Raw genomic sequence first — 22,455 nt, forward strand, 5'->3', positions numbered from 1 at the left:
TCAGTTTCCCTCAAAGCATCCTAGCTTTGGTGCTGCATTGTATGCATCACACTGCATCCAGAATGTGTTATACTGGGCTACGATGTTTGCAAAATACTGCATTTAGGAAAAACCACTGATTTCAGAGAAGTGTCATCAACTGCCTCATGCAGACATCACAAATTACAGTGTAATGAAGGATTTCTTTGGCTATAAACATATCTGTGAGAGTCTGATCTAATATGCTGTTCCTCCAGCACCCGAATGCAACCGTCGCTTTTGCACATGCTTGTTAACAAGCGGCCGCATCTAGTAAATTAGCTGTTTGCCTGCATTGCAGTGAGAGTCCTCATTTGGGGTGTGGTTTTTTTGTTTCCACAATCCAAAAACTGGACAATCTTCACCGATGAAGGAAAGTTTCAAAATACCAACCTATGCAACGTGTCTGCAGTATACTTTGAAAAAGAAATAACCTGTGTGGTAGTTTAGAAGAGGGAACGTGTACGCAATCAAATGAAAATAGCGATCACCAAAACTTCTTGTGAAGACAATCATTGTATTTTCTGACTTCAAAGTGCCTTCAGCAGTCCAGAAACAAATAAGTGCCCTTTTGCTTTGCAGCGGTTTGGAGATACATGCATAGACTATAAAAGCACTTAATCCCCATTGCATTTTGTCTCACCTTCTTTTACTTTATTTAATCGCTCTGCGTAAAAATGCTTACAAACTAATTCATAAAAGTGTCCTTTATCTGTGGAAGACAGGTGGTGGTAAACCCGGTGATAGCTTTTACTTTTTCTTTAAAATATGGGCTGTATTCAGAAAAATACCGTAATCTTTCTGAGAAATTGAGGTGTTCGGAGGAGTGAATACTGCAGACAACACTTAGAGCTTCACTGCTTTTGTAAGTTTTTTTTTAGTCGGGTGACTTTGATGTGAGACTTGATCTGTAAATTTAAAGCGTAATTGAAAAGACAGTTACTGAACTGGTCACATCAGATTTAGCAACATTGATTGAGGTGAAACAGTAGAAGTTGTGAAATGTCCTTCCTGTCTGCCAACCTGATGAATTGGGGTGTGAAATTCTGAGCTTCAGCTCCTAATAGCATTTTTTAGAGTATTTTGCTTCTATACGAGCAAGAATATGAAATACGTACCATCTGACTGAAACCTTGTGATGGAAAGCGTCATCTCCTTCAGCTCTTTGGTTTTGGGGTTCCCCGTTGCCCGGTTTTCGGTCCTTTGCAGAGAGAGTGCAGTACTAGCACAATCAACGTCTCCAAAATAAGCAGCTTACAGTTACAAGCATAACTGTGTGCTCAGTGTTATTCCTATCAGTTTTCTTAAATGTGGTCTTGATATATCATTAAAAGGCCTTTACTCAAACCTTTAAAAAATACTATTATTTCTCAAAATTCTGATAACTAAAACTTCAAGGGAGTTCCTCTCAAGGTACGATAGAACACGAGGAAGTAAAACCTCCTTTAGTCACCCATTTCTTCTAGTTCAGTTTTTACCAAAGTGTGATTATTCTTCCCAGCACTTGCTTTTATGTTGTGGTTATTGCGTTTGAGTGGAGCCGCTGCTGTTCCATGAGAAACCTGGCGCCTTTGCCAGTGGCAGGGAAAATCAAAGCACATTTAGGACAAAGTGTTAGTTTGGACCTACAGGAATGTACAGCAGTTTGATTGCTCTCCTTTTGTTTATAAGAGCTGTACAGTTTTGGTTGGTTTTGGTTTTGTTTTGGTTTTTTTCTTCTGTCGAATGTGTGTTCTGGCTCTTCATGTGACTTTGTTCATACCTGTGGCGACGATGTCGTGGATGTGTAAATGTGACATTTCTAAATAGGCACTTGGAGGAGTTGCACAACTTCAGTTGTGTCCAAAGCTGGTACCTCTAAGTATGTTTTAGGCAGTTTGTCTGATTTCCTTCCCACTAGAAAAGAAAAGGAAAAACATAGAAAAAAGACTTCTGTTTGCAAACTCTCTTACAGGTGGTAGAGTCAGGGACAAATACGGAGATAAAGATTTAGAGGAAGGCTGTTAATTTAAAAAAAGAATCAGGATTCGGCTATTTACATACAACTGTCTCTGCCTTTGTTTCATGTTCCATGCCTCAATCACCAGCATTCTCTCTAGATGTTTTAGAATTGCTTACCATGGGAATAAATCCAACTAAATTCTCTAGGTTTTCAAAAGATCTTAGCAAAAAGAGAGAAGGCTCACCAATACGTTTTCGTGCAATGCAGTTAATTCAAAAAGGTGTCTTCAGTGTTTTTCTAATATTTTGCAACTATGCAGATCTTTTATTGGCAATTTTAAATCTCAGGGATTTTTATTTAAGAAAAAAAAAGTTATACTAGTCTTAATGTTATGCCCCTTTTGTTTTCTAAAGGAATGGGAGTGACTAGGATCTCGGTCCTTTAGCTTAGAGCAAGATGTGTGGAGCCACAGGTGAGGACGGGGCAGTGGGGTGGGGAGAGCTTTTCCCTGGGTACAAAGCTGTTCAGATGAAGGTTTTAATTACAGGTGTCACCAAGAACACTGACCTTCACGTCATCCAACTCCCCTCTATACCTGCGCTTGGGATGCTTGTGCAAAGACAGTGCTGCTCAGCACCTTCGAGGTGATACCCCTTGCCGGGGTTGCACCCCGCGGGGTACTTGCAGCTTGTGTGAGAGTTCAGTGCTGCTGCCTGCGGCCCTGCAGCCTGCCTGTTGTATTGGTGGTGTTGCTAATTGATAGCATATAGCTGTCGTGGTTTCTTTTGGGGCTTTTTTGATTTTTCAAAGCTATATGGTTTCTGAGGATGTAGTTGAATGCTTGGCTCTGTTGTTTTATTCATGGTTTCCCAGAGGAGGCACAAAAGAGGACAAAATTTAGTTCGTAAATAGTGTTTGTATTATAGCAAGAAAGCTGTGAGAAAAGGTTCTTCATCATTTCCTCCAGAGGGCTAAGTTCAGGTTCACTTTCCAATAGAGACGGAGAGAAAAACAGCCTGCCTTCAGGGGAACAGGATGGCTCAGTGCTTCACCATGAACTCAAGCACAAATCGTGAGTTGTTTTAGTGCATGAGAGCCATGCCAGGCATCCTCTTCTCCCCTAGCAGGAGAAGGCAAGAGAAGGAAGGGCTTCCCGTTCTCTGTCCATAGTGTTTTTCTTTGGGTAGCATAAGGGAATTGGTGAACTTCAGTGCAGTGTGGTTATGTCCCGAGTACCAGTGATGCTGCTAAGCTGTCAGTGTTACCCCTTGCAGTGTGGTTTGGTTTGGTTTTACACTGTTGATACTACTAAAGCTTAGTTCCTGGTACTGATTTCTGTTTTTTTTTCCTGAGCACACAAGTTTTCTTTTCAAGAAGGTGTGTAGTATGCTGGCAGGTGTGGAGGTGGTGCCAGCCACCTAACTGAGAGAGCTGGGACTTTTGCAGACCCCAGGCAGCGAAAGCTGCTGCAGGAATCACATGTCATAAAACAGGGGAGAGATTACATAGGAAAAATCAGAAGATGTTTGTTGAGCATCCCATGTGTGCTCGCCTGGCGAAGGCAGCGTTTGAGGAGCTGTGGTAGGAGCAGATGAAAGCCTAGGTGCAAACCTTCATTTGTCCGTGGCAAGTGAGTGGTCATCCTCTCCTCCCCCCGACACTGTCACTTCTGCAGGTAGGTTCTTTCACGTTTGCTTTCTGCCCTCATCTGTGGGACGCTGGGGGGACATATAGAGGTATTTACATTTCTAGTCAATGTACAGATTTTACTGCCGTTTTTTCCAGTATGGAGAACCACTGGGGTTTCCAGGTTTGTCCTCCTGCTCCAGACTGCATCTGCCAGCTGTTGCGGTGGTAGCTGAGTGAGGGGAACATGCCGGAGCCATCGCTCCTGCTCCTCAGTGAAATAGGGCTGCTTTCCGTCCTTCCACTTCTCTGTTTTCCTGTTTTAGCAATTACGTGCAGCCATAGAAAGCAATGTCAATATTAGTGGCTTTTCAAAATGAGTTAGGCTGAAGGGTTTAGCTCTCTTTTGGTACTCAACTTGCGCATTGCACTGCGACTAAAAGACACTAAGAAATGCGTGTCTTGAGTGGGTAATTTAATCTGCATCTGTAGTCCCATATGTGTATATTTACAACCATTCTACGCTTAAACACATTTATTAAACGTAAAGCACTACATCAGAATTTTTGATATTCCTGTATGCAGTTAGTGGAACTCTTTTAATTTGCACAAAAGACAGGTCATAGAATATTCTCTGACCTATCCACCACCCGGTTAAACATTGGTAAACTTTACTAGCCTATGTTATCTATTTTGTGTAGACTTTGTAATTTTAAAATACTCATTCATTATTCAAGTAATACATGCTGTATATTTCCCAGGACTTACCGTATTTTATTTTAGGATGGAATAAGGCGATGTATGATCCGCTCTTGACTTTCACTTGACTTTCCAGTGATTTTCAGAGTTGCTGAATAATACCAAGTATTGATCTCTCTTCTCCTGCGTATATTTGTATTGTGGTTGTAGGTGATTTTGTTTAAGGGATTATTTTTTCTTTTTGGTTGGTGGCTTGGTTTTGGTTTGGTGCTGGGTTTTTTTGTTTGTTTTGGTGGCAGTAGTTTTTGTTTAGTTACCCTTGATAAGGGTAAGACTTCATGGAGACACTAATAAAAGTCATTATAATTTTATGATTTTTGGTGCAAACCTGTTGGTAAGTCATTCCCATTATTGTCATTTTACAAAAAGTTCTAAGCCATAATTTTCCAGTTTCGATTGAATGAATGAGTATACAATACAATTTTCATTGTAGTCATTAGCTGTCATTACCTGTAGTTTTTAACAGACCTTACATTGCACTTGTCACAAATGCTATGTGTATATGTATGGGTATACATATACACTCTCTGTATGAATATGGGGAGACTTCGCAGTTCCAAACATATATCCCCTTCATTTATTATCTGCTTGTGGGCTGTCGTAGGATTACTCCACCGGGTGAGCTGTAGCTTTGCGGGTTTCAAATTTGGAGCGTGGTTAATTGGTTTGTGGGGAAGGTGTTGCTATAAATTTTCCAAAGCCACAGTGTTCCCTGTTGTTTGAATGCTAAAGGCTCAGATGGCAGCCGATGGTGTGCCTTGCGACAGCCCTGCAGGTGGGTGAGAAACGCCGAGATGCCCGGTCATCCATACGTACAGGGGTACGCGTGCCTTGGTTAGAGTGACTCCCCAGTTAAATAGGTGCTACTCTTTTCAGGAGAGGATTACGTTAAGAAAACAAAAGAGGGCTGGGATTTCTTAATTGATCTCTTGAACTTTATACGGTAAATGTTTTATTGAATTACATGTTGGGGTTTTTAATATCTTTGTGTCTGTTCAGATTGCCGGTTATGAACCTACAGATTTGTACTAAGTCATAATTTTAATTGTTTATGCAATAAAATAAGGAAAACTTTTATATAAATGACAACGTGGGCTTTTTAGCTTTATTTTTCGTTACCCTTGTGTTTGAAATAGAATAAATATTTGTTCTCGTAGCCAAGGCATCTTAGAGTTTCATTACCAGTTTTGTCCAGGCAGTTTTCCTCCTGTACCCCTTTGTTGAAAGTAGAGCACAAGCTGGGGCAAATATCAGTGTGTGGTTTTCAAATTACTGTTTCGCACAAACCTTTTGTTTGGGATACAAATGGGACTAAAAGTTCAGATTCCATTATAGGAATTATGTTTTTTGTGGAGACGTTTTCTTTTTCAAATTGGGTATGTCCCTTGAACTCTCTCCTGTATATTGGTTTTTATTGGAAGCCTGTCCTTTATTGTAAACATAGGGTATGGAGGCAATTGCATATATTCTAGGTTGAAAGTTCTCCTTCAGGAGTCTGTGAGTCTGTGACCAATGTCTGGGTAAATCGTCTTTTCCTGAATCACATAAATATTTGCTTTAAAAAAAAAAAAAAATCAGTAGTACTTGCATAAGTAAATTGAGCCGGTTTCTGGGCTAGTTTAAATTGACAATTTTACTCCAAAAAACTGCTTTTTAGCCAGCAGGAATTACTCTGCTTGCAGAATTGACTCAGACTTCCTTTTGAACATCAGGAGATTTTAGAACATAGAGTGTTATATTACTTTGTTACAGGGATTGAATTTGATTAACTTTCCTTTGATTGTTTGTGTTGCAAAGTTAAACCAATTTTGCACAGACTTAAGGAAAATATGTACCTGACATAAAGAGGCGATTTAGGTTAAAACTCTGACCATTCATTTCAGCGATGCTGCAAACAGAGGTTTGTACGAAGTCGTAGTTTGAGCACAGACAGGTCAAAGCTATCAATACAGGATAAAGAGATGTCTGTTTGACACTGTGACAGTACAAAACTTTACAGTCTGCAGTATAGAACCACAGACACATGTTCTTTCTTGCCTGGAAACAGCGTAGCCTTTACAAGCGGGGGGGAACGTGGCGAAAGAAGGGTGGTCATTTCAGATCCTGGACATACAACCGTAAAACCGAGACCAACGTTAGGACTCTCCTACAGTATCACGTGTAGGTGTAACTTTACAGGTACATACGGTTTCACTGGGACATGTGCCAAGTGCCATAACCATGTTCTAACGCTTAATGTCATCGGTACCCGTCTGAGTGTAAGACAAAGAAATCTGTGAATTTAAAGTCTCTTGGATGATTTTTTTTTTCCGGCTCTTAGATAATTTTTTTTCCAAGATGTCTCAACTATCTGTTGTTACTTTAAAGGGAAGATTTGCAGGGGAAAAATGTATTAGCTGTGATATTTTGAAATAAGGAAGATAGGGGTTATTCCAGGATTTCAGTTGTAGTCCGTTAGCTTCCAGAACATTTTCAGTCTAGAAATAATAATTTGGTCTGTGCATGCGATGGGTTCAGCCGGGCATTGGGCAGGAGGGGGCTCTGAACGGGCTCCAGTCATCTTCTGGTCAGCCACTGCAGGGCTTTAGTGTAAGAACCTCGTCTGTTTGAAGTAGCAGTGGTGGTAGTAGTAGTAGTAGTAATAATAATAATAATAATAAAAAAGTTATATCTTCAAAGGGAATCAACCAATGAAATGCTAGGGACACTCCCTTCTGATAAGGCGTCAAATTGCTGACATTTGAACCTCACATAAATTTTAGTACATCCAATAACGCTCTTTGCTATTGGTATGCCATTTTTGTTTTCTGACTTTGAATTGTTTTAAGCATTCAAGCGTAAAGCTTACAGAACCAATATTTGCATTTTATTTTTGTCACGCTTTGCACTCAAATCTGGCTTTATGTGTAGAGATGGAATTTAGATTGAAGAATGGAAATATCCTCTGAAAAATAACTGAGAAGGGAGGCCAAAGGCTTAGTATCTTATTATCAGGTTTGTTATCTCAGTGTAAAGGCAAGTGAAGTCTGCTTCTACTTAATTTTTTAGTAAAAGCTAATCCATATTAATATAATTAGCAAAACCTGTATTGTGATTAACTGGCCTAGTCCCCTAGTCAAAGCTTTTACCATTTAAAATTGGATTAATCTGGAAGGAAAGCCCACAAAGCTGTAAGCTGTGTGCTTCTCTCTTTCTGAAACAACAGCTACCCAGTGATCTTGGTAATACAAGGTATGACAGAACCTAGATTTGATACTTCAGATCTGAAAAATCAAACTCTCCTCTTTTCATTTAGCATCACCATGGCCACAGTGATTTTTTTTTTAAATTTTTTTTTTTTAGTCCAGATTCTGCCTTGGACCTGGATCACCTCCCTTTACCTGCTGGAGCTGAACGTTTCCCATAGACCAGAATTTTTCCAAAAGAAACAGAATTTTGCTTTGCACTTCTGGAGGTGTACAGTACTGACAAGGGGGTGGTGGGGAAAGGCAAAACTTCTGAGTGTCAGCTGACATGCTTCTGAAGGCACACAGGAAAATGAGATGGTGGGTTTAGCGTGACAGTTTTCCAGAGCCACTCTTAAAATTAAAGCTGCAATTAAAACTCAGATACACAATTTTAAGTCTTCCCCCCCCGCCATTTCCTTTTGTGAGAGTTCAAAAGCATGAAATATCCTTTCCCTTAACTATTGTAAAAGTATGCTTCATTTTAGCTTGGTTTATAACCAAAAAAAGGAAAAAAGTCTTCTAGTAGTTTATCACAGTAAAGGCATCGCACAACTGATTTCAGACAACAGAAATTTAGAGGCTCCTGATGGTTCAAATGATAGAATTTAGTGCTGCGGTTAAGAAAGTAATCTAGCAGGTTGTACTCCTCTTACTCATTTTTTTCTTTTTGCAGAAAATAGTTGTAATATTTCATGTATCAGTTCCTTTTTACTCTCATAGCTTGATCGGGGAGGTGGTTTCATCTCCCTAGCATATCGCCTGCTGCTGTTCCTAATGTGGGACCAAAACTGGTTTATGCTAACGTAGTAAATGACATGTCAGAGTTAAAACCTGGCTGCTTTGTGCTTTCTTCCTTGCTTTCTCTGGCGTTGCTGATTGACGTCAGGTGATAGTTTTCCAAAATTTTCTTTCACTACCCACACCTCTGAAGTTTGCAAGTGGTAAAGAAGAGTATTCCCTGTGAAATGCCTGACAAGGGTAGAGAAGATCTCTGCTGTATTTCCATTAGCAAGGCAAATAAGAATAGATTTTGGATATAGGACACTAAATAGATGTATTGAGGGGAAAAAAAAAAAAAAAGGCACCCAAAAAACCAACTGTATGTTAACTGTAATATTGTCAGTGAGAGGAATGGGATTTGAGTACTCTTGAAGAAAATACAAGGTAAGGTCATGGTACAGCAGCAGGCCAGCTGTAGCAGCTGGCTGAAGGTTGGTCTGTGATCCCATAATGAACTTCTCATTCTAAACATACTTCTTTTTCAAATTTGAGTATGAACCTTCACGTCTGTATACACTGAAGATCCTCTCAGTAGAATGTAGTGTGGACAAACGTTTTCATTAAATCATAGTTTCATATATTAGCTGGAGGCTTTCACATTTTTATGCCTGGACAAAAGAAGAGGCAGCATAAACAATGATAAACCAAATTGAGAATATTATACAGTAGCTGTGAAAGATAAGGTTAGCATCCTCGCGGAAGTCCATAGCTGTGTTCATGCAAACTACAGTGCTTTTGCAATTTTTTACTGTTAGACTTGATTTATTATTTTTTTCAATTATTAGCATGCTGGTCTTTTTATGAAACTGTTGTTTTGTTTGCTGTGGTTATACGTGGATACGTGGTTATAGCTACATAAGAAGTATTAGTATTCTTAAAGATCTTTGAATACGCGGAGTTACACCGAACTGTCACGTTTTTTGATTTTTGCATTGAGTTAAGTGCATTTGCGTGTGATGTGAAAGCAGAAATTGGTCACGTACAGAATGCAGCCGTGTCTGCGAGGGTCTGGTTTACATCGCTGAATACCGGTGTCATTGCATGGACACTCTGACTCCTGCTTACCGCGAGGCCTCCCAGTTTCGGTTGTTTGTGTTAGGACTTACACGTAGAGGATGAATTTCCACTTCATGCAGAGTGTTGAAACATGGAAACATCCCTTTTAATATACCTGGAGGATGCTGGTGCCCACGGGGCGGGAAAGACCTCAGTGCACCAGGGTGTGATGTCGAGGAAATCATTCACGCATTCTGATCTTCGCACCAATACTTCTACTTAATTAGGAATTTTCTATGTTGAACGGCTGTGGAAGGCAGCAAGTCTTGCTCCAGCTGGGGCATGGATTCTTCCTTTACCATCCTTCCCTCTGGAGAATGGAGGATCGCTGTACATCTTCCCTGTTTGACTGCAAGCTCCCCTCTTGCTGCTCTAGTGGAGAAATACCATTGGATTATGAGAATGAAAATTTCATTGCATGCTTGTAACATCATCTGCCAAGATACGCCATCATATTGAGCTTATAGCAAACATTTAAACAAATGTTAGCAACAAAGCTAGCCCGAGCTGCTGCACGACATTTTAGAGTCCTTTCTCGAAAAAGCGTATTTTGGAAGTCACATGAACCACGGAAAGTCCCCTTGCAGAATTTGCCGTTTAAGTTGACAGCCCATTACAAGTTGCAGCTGTAGCAGCTCCTTCCTGAATTCTTTATGGCTTTCATCCTGCCGGAACAAAGAGCAGGCTGCAGGGTGTCCTCCTGTATGGGCGTGCTGGGGAAGGGCGCTCCTGCCCCGCAGAACTGCGGGGTGTTTGCGGCTGTAGGTTGCCCCCTCCCAGGCTCGGGCAGTGGGGATGCCCTGTGCTTCTGCATCGGGGCTTCTGGAGGAGCTGAACGTGCCTCTCGTTTTCCTCAGTCACTCCAGCTTTGGGCAGTGGGGTTCTTGCTGCCACATACGAAAACGAGCAAGTGTTTGAAATGAATTTAACAGCCAGCTTGTTCTGTTGGAGGTGATAAAAACTAGAACGACTCCATTGCCGTAGGCAGGCAGCGGAGTTTGGAGCAAATTACATCCTTCCTGTTCCCCTTGTATCTGAACATTAGGTCTGTCCAGAAGCAATTCAAGTTACACATTCTGGAACATGTAGCTACATTGTGTTAAATTCCGAGAATTTAAAGAAGCTCCTCACGCCTGTAAACTTGCAGCTTATTTATTTTTAAGCTGTCATTTCAGCCTCCCGTACAAGTAGAAGCAAACTTCCAATAAACTCCTGTCCCAGTATAGGTGAAACAAATGCCAGATGTTGTTGCCTTCCTGTGCTAATATTAAAAGCAGTGGGAATGAAGAAAACGCTCAGGCAGAAACAAAAATCTGCTCCGGAATGACTCTGCTTGACTAGTGTATTAATAGTTAACTCCGCAGCCTCGATGATCTGAATCTCTTCCAGGTGACGGAGTGCAGCACTGTTTAGCTTCCTGCATTTGTCAATGTGAAAACACCCGCCTGGGCTCCCGCGCCATTGTCACGCTGCCGGCGCCTTCCAGGGGTTTTGCTTCCTGAGCAGGAGAGCAGCGGCTGCTCCTGCCAGGACTGAGTCCAAAGCTCCTGGCTCCTCCAGCACGGGTGTCCTGTGTCTGTGTCGAGACACACTAGATACCTACAGCAGCTGATTTTTTTTTTTTTTTTTTTTTTTAAAGCCTTTTGGGATGATTTTGAAGTAATGTGGGAACTGATGAGTTGGCATTTTTGGCTTCGCTGTTGATTTTTCTGTTTGCCTTCGGTCAGGTGATTTAGCCCTTGCTCTCTGCCTCTCATGCACGCCAGATCATGCTGGGGAGGGCTGCAAGCGTGGCTGAGGGTTTGAGCGGCGCGGTGAAAACAATAGATACTGAAGTGCTTGGTACCCGTTCGGTTGCCTGATCTGATGAAGCTTGTCTATTTATCGCAGGGAAGAGCAGAAAAAAAAAAAAAGTTGGCGAGGTCAGTTAGGAGTTCTGTGGGCATAGCGTGAGTAATTGGAGTGTCTGTTGCCTTCGTTTGGTCCCAAAAAGCAGATCTTGAGCCGTTGTTTTCACTGTGAAGCCCTGAGGGGTGTCTGCCTGCTGTTGCTAAGGGGACTGCAGAAGAAGGAGAGCAGCTACCAGTCGTAGGCTTCAGTTCACTGTAATGGTGCCTTATCTGTCAGAAATCTCTAAAGGGTCTAGAAATTAAATAATGATATAGAAGTAAGATTGACAATTAATAACCTAAAGCAAAGCAGTGCACGCTACTCCTGCTTCAGACAGGTTTTGCTGTGTAGGAGGACTGTGTCCATCAAATCAATGCTCAGTGCTGCAAAATAATTTTCCTTTGAGATCGGTAGATTATTTTATTTGTATACTTAGAAGAGCCAGGAATGAAATCTCTTGCATGCTCCCTTTTTGTATAGCAATGTGTTTTCCTCTCCCGTTGGTACAATTTTGGAGATTCCCTGATTTCTGAATGTATTTTTAATGAGCTTTATCTTCTGGAGTGGGGAGTAGCGGAATGATCTGTCCTATCTTCTCCCTGGGGTGAAAAATAATTCTTAACCTTTAAAAGGAAAAATGCTGCATTCTTGTTACTGCAGTATGAGCCTGTGTTGTGAACCCTGCTGCTTCTTGACAAAATCCGGTGGGACTGAGCACTTTTTCCTAGGCACTAAACAATTTATCCTTTCCCTTAAATGCAGTTGTAAAGGTGTCTGTCCTTACTGCATTGCCATGTGAGAGCTGTGAGGAACGCTCTGCTATGAGATGGGCACTTAAGTCTTCGGATGTATATGCCTTTTTTTTTTTTGTTTTGCCTTTTTTTTAATACTGTGAGATTGCAGCTACGGTTTACATTAACAGTAGGTAATTGTCTTAGATGCACTATCTTTGAAACTAGTTTTTCTCCTTTTCCACTCCATCTTCTCGTTCTCTTCCCACCCAGGCCTCCCAGTGGACCATCCTCAGCTCTCTTCCCTCGTGCTGAAGAGTCCCCTGGGCTTGAATCCAACATTTCAGATGAACTTGAACGCAACTGGCCAGGGTTCATCTCCTCTTCTGAGTCCTGTCCTCAGTGATGCTGGCGGTGCCAGGGTGGAAGAGGATGATGAAATGAAGCGTAAGGTAAGATAATGACACCACTGGGAATTTACGTAATGAGAAAAGTGATGGTTTCAGGTGAGGAGTTGTGCTTGCTTGTCACTGAATACTGATTGCGTTATATTTTGTGTAGAACAGGTGTATTTGGTGGTTAGTGTTAAAATCTCCAGTGCTGCAGGTTCGGTCAGGTCTGTGTGTCTCCCTGTTGTGGCAGGAGTCCTCACTGTCCTCTTCGCATAGGGGTCTTCTTGGCGTCTGCTGATGGGATCGCCTCCTGCTGTTTTAGCAGGAACCCCTGCCAAGGGCCCCAGCACGGCATGGAGCTGTGCTCAAAATCTGCCTTTTATACGCCAGAATGGAAACGAGTTCAGACTGGACATTAGGAAAAGGCTCTTCATTCATCACCTCTTCATTGGGAGGATGGTCAGCCCCTGAAACAGGCTCCCCAGGGAAGTGGTCATGGCGCTAAGCCTCAGGGGACGTCTGGAAGATGCCCTTAGTTGTATGCTTCAGTGTTAGGCAGTCCTGCAAGGAGCAGGGAGTTGGACTCGATGATCCTTATGGGTCCCTTCCAACTTGAGATGTTCTAAGAGATGTGGCTTCCTGAGATGGGCTGTTTGGGGGAAACAGTTGATATTTATTTGATGTAAAACCGTAGCAGTACACTTGGCGCCTTTGGGGCTGTAACTATTACCTTAGAAAGTAAAAAACCCTTGTCTTTGTGCTGAGACTGTTGAAAGGACGCTCCAAAGCAAGTGAACTGTTCAAGGAGATTCTTGCCAGGGTGGTACACTGAAAGGCTGGTGGGGGAGGTGGCCATCGATTCTGGAAATCAGTTGCCTTTGGCTCATTCAGTATGAAAAATTGTGTCACATAGTGATGTTGGACCTGGCCTTGCCTTTATTGAACGCTGTCACGTTTAACCCATGTCAACTCATTGGACTGTGCTGTCTGTGTGAAGTGCTGCGTGTCACTAATAAAAACGGGTTCTAAAATAATATCATTTACCAGTGTAGAGAATAGCACAGAGCTCACATTTTTTAATATGCAAGATGCATTCTTCTTCCGTTCCTTATTTCCCATGCAGTGTTGCCACAGTCCCTTTGGTCTATCTCACGGTATGTTGGTTCTCCAAGCTATTCTTTCTAATCATCACAGGACCTTTAGAGTGGTCCTGAGGTGTTGCCTCTCACACTGTAGAGTACTTGACCTCAACTTCAGCTTTCTCAGCAGCAGGCACCACAGTGCATCCTCTCACACCCAGTCAGTCATGGTCTTGTCCAGCAGGGCTGGCTGGATCACTGGAGCTGCCTTCGCCATGGCTGAATCTTCTGTCTGGTGAGAGGTAGACAATGCGGTGGCCTTGTGGAAGCTTGGGGATTGCTTTCTGTAAAGAGGGACGCAAAAAATGGCTTTTGTGGGTGCAACAAGTCTCAAAGCAGGAACAACTGTAGCTCTTCAACATGTGCTTATGTCTAGATGCTGATCTTTAGCCTAGGCTGCTTTCCGTGCTTTCCACTGGTAAGCACTGGTCGCCTTAACTGGGAACTCCCCAACATCACCGCAGAAAGCTGCAAAGTTGAGAGAAGTTCATGTTTTATGATGTGGGAATTTCTTCACCCCCACGTAGAGCTTAGCTTTCACCCTTGCTTTCTCAGGTAATCCTAATTATAAAATGTTTTTGTTCTGGAGGCGATTCCACCTTTAGTCCTTGAGACGTGAACTTCAGCTCCTCACTCTGTGATTCGGCACCACTGAGCAAGGCCTCTCTGCTGCCGTGCATTGTCTATATCCATAGCCTCTTGCACACTGGAATGCTGCAGAGCCTTTGTGACAGAAATAAGTGGTGGTAGTCCACAAATTCTCACCAAGGTCTCCCAGGAGCTTCTCCAGAGTCTTACGTACTCCGTGCAGAAAGCCTCCTCTGGTCTGTGTGGCAAAGCTGACGTACTGCTTCATACTGACATCTGATCATGTGCTTTGGTAAGCAGTGGCTTCATGTGCCTCCGCAGTTTTTCAAAATGACAGAGATGGCTGGATGTCAGTGTGTGATTCAGGGTTTCTTTTTTATCCACACTGCACCGCGTTACCAGGCTTTCACAGTGGTTGCTAGCAATAACAAGAATCTGCAGCCGCAGAATCATTGAGGTTGGAAGGGACCTCTTGAAATCTTCTAATCCAGCCAGCTCCTCTTTCTTAAGCAGTGACTCTAAGCATTTAGATGCACTCAGGAGAAATAAATGAGTGTGTGCGTATACATATGTTGGCACGTGCATTCGTTTTCAGATGTGGATAACAAATTACCAGACTTTGCCTTTGTAGGGCATGGTATATATATTATCTGACAAACTGCGCTCCACAGTACGCTGCATTTCTCCTGGTAAGATAGAGAAGTCCACGTAACAGTGAACTTCTGTGACCATTTTTTTGCAAGCTGCTTTGCCTTGCCTGCTTGCAGAGAGAGAGAGTGAGCAGCCAGGTTTGTTGACTCTTCAGTACTTGAGAAGGATCCAGGACCTTCCATTACAGTGCAAGGAAGGCTCCATCATCCAAACTCCATTCCTTATGGATTCAGTGGCCACACTGTAATCTGGTTTTCTGTGCAGCCTCAAAGAAGAAACCACCTGGTGTGCTCTTTACTCCTGGTCCTCTGCTCGCCCCATCCAGTGTTCTGGTTGTCTCACCTCTGACAGGATCTTCAGAAAAGAAGGTCATGGGCCTATGCTGTTTGCTTCCCCGTGTTTTTGGGTGCTTCTTGGTGCCAGCAGGGGCAAGCTTGCTCATTCTTGTTTTATCTCAGTTGGTGATCCAGAGGTCTCTGCTCTGTATACTCTCAGCTGCTCAGGGAACATACAAAAATCTCACCATGGGCAAAGGTGCTACTTAGATTTAGTGCTTCTGAAACTCACTTCTCCCGTGATTGCTCCCAAATGCTAAGGGACCTTTCTGAGGCCTGCGGTGCAGCTCAGTGGAGCTATGTGCTGCAACATGAGAGACACAAGCAGCTCTCAGCGGGACAATCATCCAGGCACTCTTCTCCTGGAGACTCCAAATAACTGAGCCAGATATATAAATAACAGCAATGCTGTTAAGAACCACCCATAGTGCAGACGTGGTATGAGTGTGTGCTTGCAGGACAGAGGAAAGTTTAGCCAATAACTGGGAGTTGGGATAAATCTCTGTGTGTTGTTTCCACCCACCTTCCCCCCAACTTTCAGCCTTGCTGTCTCATTTAGACTTTTGGAGATAGGAGTGCCAAGGGCCATAAAATGGGGCCTTTTGTGCCATGTTGGTTGAGTGGATGTAGGACAGGGCATGGGCAAGGCCAGCCAGTACTGTGAAGATTTGGAAAAGCTTCAGTGATTTGTCTATATGGACGTAGCTCAGTACGTAATGCACAGAGCATCACAAAGTATGTCCAGATACAAACAACTTACTCTGTACTAGAGAAGGCTAAGCTTGAAGTCTCAGTTATACTGTGGGCTGGCATTATGAGTTTATAGCTTTGACAGATCAGTCTACTGTTAGTTTTTAACAGATTATTATTTTTTTTTTTAAATGCTTCCTCTCATCTGTCCTTATGACAGGGATAGCATAGCCTGGAAATAACGAGCAGTGACTGCATTGTCTGTCCTAAACGCTGAAGCCCAGTCCTCTCTGCCTCATTCTGCGATGTCTGATACTTAAGCAGCTTGAGTTCTCTTTCAGGCTGAAACTAATTTGTAAAAGTGAGAATCCTGGAAGGGAACTCTTTTACTGTAATTGGTCTTAAGCTTGGCCAACTTCTGAGACTTCCAAGGCTTTGATGCCCATTCAAAGACAGTAGTTTAAGTGAAACAAACCCAGGCAGAAACCAATGTTAAATTATTTAAATTTAACCAAGTAAAATTTCACAGCAGTTTTACAGCTTTACTGTACAAGAAAAATGTAACCTTACAGTATCACTGTTAATAGAGTTCTGATTTTAAGCGCACTGATCCTGCTGTAATTTCACCTGCTTAATCAGGGCATTTGTATGTAAACTATTCAGCAAGCTCTTCAGCTCTTTCAGTGTGTACTTTCCACTCCATGCTGCTGTGATGCTGATGTTGCTGTACTGAAACCTTGAGAAACCTGAGTTTTCTTGTTACTTTGCTTTTTTTGAGTCACTCTGTTTTTCTTCCATCTTACTGGCAGATTTCCCCCAGTTCCTTTTCTAATGGAGGTTGGTTGTAGCAACCCACTTTAAAAGAGCATAGAAGCTGGGCTTTTTTGGTGAGTTCCCTCCACCCAGAGTTATTTTTAACACTGCCGAAGTCTGGTCTTCGGTGTGAAAAGTTACGCGTTTTTGTGTGCATGGAAGTATTATTTATTTGTTTATTTCCGGACTTGATAGTTTTGTGACACTGTGATCTAGGTGCAAGGTAGGCAGGAAACTCTTTTAGTCTCATAGTCCTTTGTCTTTGGCCTTTATAAGTTCAGAGTAGAGCTCTTCACTCGACATGAGCTGGTGGTATTGCATCTATTGAGTGTTTGAAGGTTTCCAGGTGGGATTGTGTGTACATAATTCAGTGAAATACTAGATTTTCCAAGTGGGGATATTTGCCTTGATGCCTGCTATGGTTGTAGGAATGTTTTCTTTGGACTTTTGAAGCAGACTGCCTCCTCAGAGAGTTTTTGTATTTATTTTTTTCAGGCATGAACTGATTTTCTTTCATCTTATAGTGCCTGACCAGTAGTGAAGGTGTTTGGCAGAGCCCCTTGTGCACAGGGACAGCCATACCGCTTTTCAGTGCTTCTGGTACAGTGTCTGCCTAGCAGCTGCTGACAGGACTCAGCACAAGGGGAATCAGTTAGGACTGGTGTAAGACCACAAAAAAGAAAATTAAGGGCACTAAATTTCAGCAGGGAGCAATTTGGAAAGCAACAAGAACTTCAGAGTGTAAACAGAAAGTGATGGTGCAGTGAGGAGGGAGAAAGGAGAAGAGGGCAGGCCTGAGGAGAAGGACTTTTGGGGGTGCTGGTGGACAAGAAGCTTAACATGAGCTGGCAATACGCACTTGCAGCCCAGAAAGCCAACCACATCCTGGGCTGCATCAAAAGAAGCATGGCCAGCGGGGTGAGGGAGGGGATTCTGACCCTCTACTCTGCTCTGGTGAGACCCCACCTGGAGTACTGCATCCAGCTCTGGAGTCCTCAGCACAAGAAGGACATGGACCTGTTGGAGCAGGTCCAGCAGAGGGCCACGAAGATGATCAGAGGGCTGGAGCCCCTCTGCTATGAGGACAGGCTGAGAGAGTTGGGGTTGTTCATCCTGGAGAAGAGAAGGCTCTGGGGAGACCTTATAGTGGCCTTCCAGTACCTCAAGGGGGCCTACAGAAAGGGTGGGGAGGGACTCTTTATCAGGGAGTGTAGCGATAGGACACAGAGTAACGGTTTCAAACTGAAAGAGGGGAGATTTATATTAGATATTAGGAAGAAATTCTTTACTGTGAGGGTAGTGAGCCCCTGGTCCAGGTTGCCCAGAGAAGCTGTGGCTGCCCCATCCCTGGAGACATTGAAGACCAGGCTGGATGGGGCCTTGAATAACCTGGTCTGGTGGGAGGTGTCCCTGCCCAAGGCAGGGGGATGGAACGAGATGATGTTTAAGGTGCCTTCCAACCAAACCATTCTATGATTCTATTCTATGAAGATGCTTGGGAAATGAAAAGCAGCATCTGTGCCTTGAGCTAGCACGCAGTCAGCTGGAGAATAAAGTGGGAACCTGCAGAAGTGCTCAAAGGTCATGAAAAAGGTAATCCATGCAGGCTAGGAAAAGATCGAAGTTGCGGGCATAGTGTGTTTTCACACACGTTCGTGCTGTGTAAGTTTTTAAGGAAGAAACAATCCAGAAAAATATTTTCAAGAGTGGGGAAAAAGCACTCGGGTGAGGATCAAAGCACAAGGTGTGAACTGGGGACAGACAGGGTCCTTTCCAGAGTTCTCACGAATACACCAGATGGTATATATCGCTCGAGGGTAACTCTTTGAGCAACTGTTTAAATGGGTATGAGATGGTGGAGGGTCCAGTGAGCTGGGAGGCTGCCAGGGCATCCCCAGAGCAGAGAGGCGATGCTGAGGAGAGGGATGAAGCCAGCGGACGCGCATGTGTGCGGTGACGCTGTGCAGAGCTCGCAGCAGGGCCACCTCTGCCATGGCTACAGAGATGAGGCTCCCTGTGATCTCGTGTTGTTGGAGCCTGTGGTTGATTCCATAACCCAGCTTTGTTTTGCCTTGGGCAACTCTATTTTTTTCCAGGGAAGTTAGTTCCTCAAGGGCATTGTGCACTATAGTATCCTGTGCAGAGCCCAGGAGGAGGTGTACACAAAGCTGTGTTACACTAAAAACATACCTCTTAGCAGTAATTCTCATATCATGTAAGAGACTGCTGAAGTTGTAGTCCAGCTGGCATGCGTTGTTCCATTGGTTTATAAACAGGGTGTTTCAGGGCAGGTACGAGCCGCAGGAGGAAGCTGGTAAGTGAGGTAAGAGCTGTGTCACCTCGGTCTCCAGGGAGGTCAGAAAAATGATGTCGTATCCTTTGGGAAGAGGCAGTTTGGGAAGGATGCCCACTGAGGTTCAACAGCATTTTGAGGGTTTATGATGCTACGGTCAGGTAAAGAGCCCAAGAAAAAATAAAAAATACCTGCAGCCAAGATTAGGTAAGACTTTCCGTGATGCCATGTACCTGAGAAGGTACATTAAAGCTAAGAGGATGGTTATGGAGGGAACAGAAGTATGTATGTTGAAGTATGTCCTCTGATTCCTCTGGGGAGGGGGCTGATGTGTGGGACTACAGTAACTGGCAACTACAAAGAGGCTGGACAGTTTCCCAAAATTAATTATTTGGGGATACACACCTCCTCCAGGGATTCCGTGTGGCCAAGATGGGCTCAATAGATATATTACTGAGAAGCCAGGAAAATGTCTCCTCCACGAGCAACATTGAGATGGAGGATTTAGAAGCTCTGAGTAGCCATGCTGATGGCATCTCAAAGTTTCTCTCGAGAGGGGTTTTTTATTAACTTGGTATGTACAAGGAAAAGGGAGAAATAATTTTCAAAGCTGTGTTACCCTCCGGAGGGACAGAGATGGAGGCCAGATTTTGACGTAACTCAAATGGGTTTGATGTAATTTATTGTCACCAGGCAAGGATTTGGCACAAAACTGCAGCACACCATAGTGAGCTAAGGAGACAAAGCAGCATTTTAGCTTGAAATGTGATTAGTTCCATAATAATACCTGTGTAATTTTTAATAATGTATGCTTTCAGGCTAACACCGATTTTTGTTCACTGCAGCTGCAGAACATCTCTCTCTCATTCCTTCGTGCTTCCATGTCCGTTCTGTCTTCTCTTTTCTTTACATAGCAGCCCTGGAGCAACCATGCAGCCAACAACTGATGTAGTTTGATTTTTTGGGTGTTCTTAACTGATTAATATGATCTTCAAAGGATTTGAGTAAAAACTGGAAGTGGAAATAGAATAGTTTTGGAAGAGGACTGTGATGCAAATCTGCTGTACTTGGTTTGATTAGAGAAGTATTTAAAACCTAGAAACTTGGAATAACCGTTTCTATACTTTTGTAAAGTGCTCCCTTGATTTTTGAAATGGCGGTTCGTGTGTGTGTGTGTGTATATATATACACAGATATATGAAGTTCAACATATAATTGACATAATTTTTTAATAATCTTGAAATACAAATAGTATTTTATAGTAAAGTCAGTATTTGAGAATATGGTACTGAATACAGAGATGCCCTGTTAGTAATCAACTGCTCCATTTGCACGCAGCAAGGGGAAATGCATGTAAGGTTTGAGCTTGTGCTTAGTAATAAATAGAACATATATATTTTAATACTTAATGATTACTGTGTATTCTTTCAGCGCTACCCAACTGACAAGGCATACTTCATAGCAAAGGAGATTCTTGCTACAGAACGGACGTATTTAAAGGACCTGGAGGTTATTACAGTGGTAAGGGGTTTTAACTTACTTTAATGCTTTTTCTTAACAGATTTGTAATTGTGAATTTGGAAAAACTTGGAATTTCTTCCAGGTAACAGAAGAAGAAAGTCCTACGATAAAGCGTAATCCATGAGCCATGTAGCTGTTACCTTCCTTGGTCTATAGGCCCTCGTGTTGGGAGAGCGGATATTTTCTCTGGGCTTCTATAGTTAGCTCCGATAGCTACATCACATGTCATTATGATGCCTTAGGCAAACTTTTTCTTTAAAAAATGTGAACAGGGACAGCCTAAAAATGTTTTGCATTCAGCTTCAATGATAGTCATTGCTGTCAGCTCTGTTTATAGTCTAGACATCACGTCTGCGGTATTCCTTGTGAAACTTTTCTCTTTGTGCCTTCAGATCATGAGAGCAGATGAAAATTTGCCAAGGGTATTAAGGATCCATAGGGTTTGGGGGAGTTTTTTCTTTTTTTTGTTGCTGCTTTTCCTTTCCACTCCTTTTCCCCTCCTTTCACCCGGAGTAGACAAGTGAGTCCTTGTTTGGAGGACAGCTTGGGTTTCCAACTCATTTTCTTTAAGAGCTTTTTGTTCATGTACTCCAGGTTTGGATGCTGACTGTTGTGTTTCCATAAGCTATTGTTTTAATTCCACTGAAGAGAAGTTTGAGTCCCTTAACGCTGTATGTCTTCTGCTGAGGTGTTCTCTGTGAGCACCATCTCACTCAAATTCGTCCTACAGCACTTCCTTAAAAGATGGGGGAACATCTGGCAGCTCAGAGGATTTTTGTAATGTTCCCATCCCTGACAAGAAAGTGGGGAAACGAAACTGATAAAAAGTGCAGCATGTGACATGCAACCAGATGCCTCCAGCTACCGAGTAACTCGCACAGGGCTCCAAGTTTTATGAAAGAGCAGTTGTATCTGCGTTGAAGTCCAAGCAATGGTGTATCATCAGCTGTGGCAGCCACTCGGTAATTGACTGTAATTTAGAGCCGTTACCATCCATCTCATCATTGCATTAAGAAACATGCTTGTGACCAGAACCAATAATAAGCCTCGTATTTGTAATGTTTGGCAAAGAAAGAAATTACATCTTTTCATCTTTCCCAGATTACATCTTCCCTAAATATTTCTCCTTCCTTCCTGCTGTTTCCCTGTGCACAGACTTTCTCCTCCCCCATTGCTGCAGGAGCAGAAGTTTTTATGGTAACGATTAATTTCTCAAATAGAGGAATTTATCATAACTTATGATTTTTCCGACAGTGGTTTCGCAGCGCCGTCATCAAGGAGAATGCTATGCCAGAGGGCCTGATGACGTTACTCTTCTCTAACATAGACCCAATTTATGAGTTTCATCGAGGCTTTCTGAAAGAGATTGAGCAAAGGCTATCGCTGTGGTAAGCGTTAATAGTGCGGGGCATGGGCAACAAGCAGGGGGATCCTTTTCCTACATCCTCCCATCAGAACCGTACTTAATCTATATTTGAATTGGTGTTTCTGCTTAAATAGAATTAAGGAAAAAGTATGCTAGTAAATTATAGTTTTAAAAAAATAACCACATACATATGTTATAAAGCCCATTTTCCAAGCACTGCCTTGTAAGCAATATCCCGCAGCAGTATGAACCAGACCAAGGGTTTTGTAATCACAGAATCATTTAGGTTGGAAAAGACCCTTAAGATCATGGAGTCCAACCGTGATATAACTTGGTGTTGTCTCTCTAGGCTTAGAAAAGAGATGGAACACAAGATCAAAAAGATAATGTGTGTGTTTTTCAGTACCTTCCAGTTAATGAATCTCCAGGTGAAAAATCTAGGAAACACTTTTTGGTAATTAAGATTAGAGTTCAGGTCTTGCAGCACAACTTATTTTAAAGAGCGTGTCTTTAGTCTTTCAACCTTTATATTACTTTCTCCTGACCTGAGATGTAATGTACAAGAATCTAATTACCATTGAAAAGGAGGTGGTTAATGGAAACTAAGTTCGAACAAAAATAAATTTATAAATTCAGGT

At 42.7% G+C, this 22,455-nt stretch overlaps 1 protein-coding gene across 8 annotated transcripts in view; it reads left to right on the forward strand.

The window, feature by feature from the left end:
- The window catches only part of FARP2 (FERM, ARH/RhoGEF and pleckstrin domain protein 2), an 84,011-nt gene that overhangs the window by 47,481 nt on the left and 14,075 nt on the right, over positions 1 to 22,455 (forward strand). For all 8 annotated transcript variants that reach the window (XR_010071484.1, XR_010071486.1, XR_010071485.1 and 5 more), the window contains exons 14-16: positions 12,303 to 12,481; positions 20,362 to 20,451; positions 21,706 to 21,839. Coding sequence is in view for 2 of the 8 variants with exons in the window: in XM_063337701.1 (XP_063193771.1) it covers positions 12,303 to 12,481; positions 20,362 to 20,451; positions 21,706 to 21,839 (403 nt within the window). In the remaining 6 variants the exon portion in view is untranslated. The remainder of the gene's footprint in view (positions 1 to 12,302; positions 12,482 to 20,361; positions 20,452 to 21,705; positions 21,840 to 22,455) is intronic.

The sequence above is a fragment of the Chroicocephalus ridibundus genome, chromosome 6 (genome assembly GCF_963924245.1).
Source record: "Chroicocephalus ridibundus chromosome 6, bChrRid1.1, whole genome shotgun sequence".
NCBI lineage: Eukaryota > Metazoa > Chordata > Aves > Charadriiformes > Laridae > Chroicocephalus > Chroicocephalus ridibundus.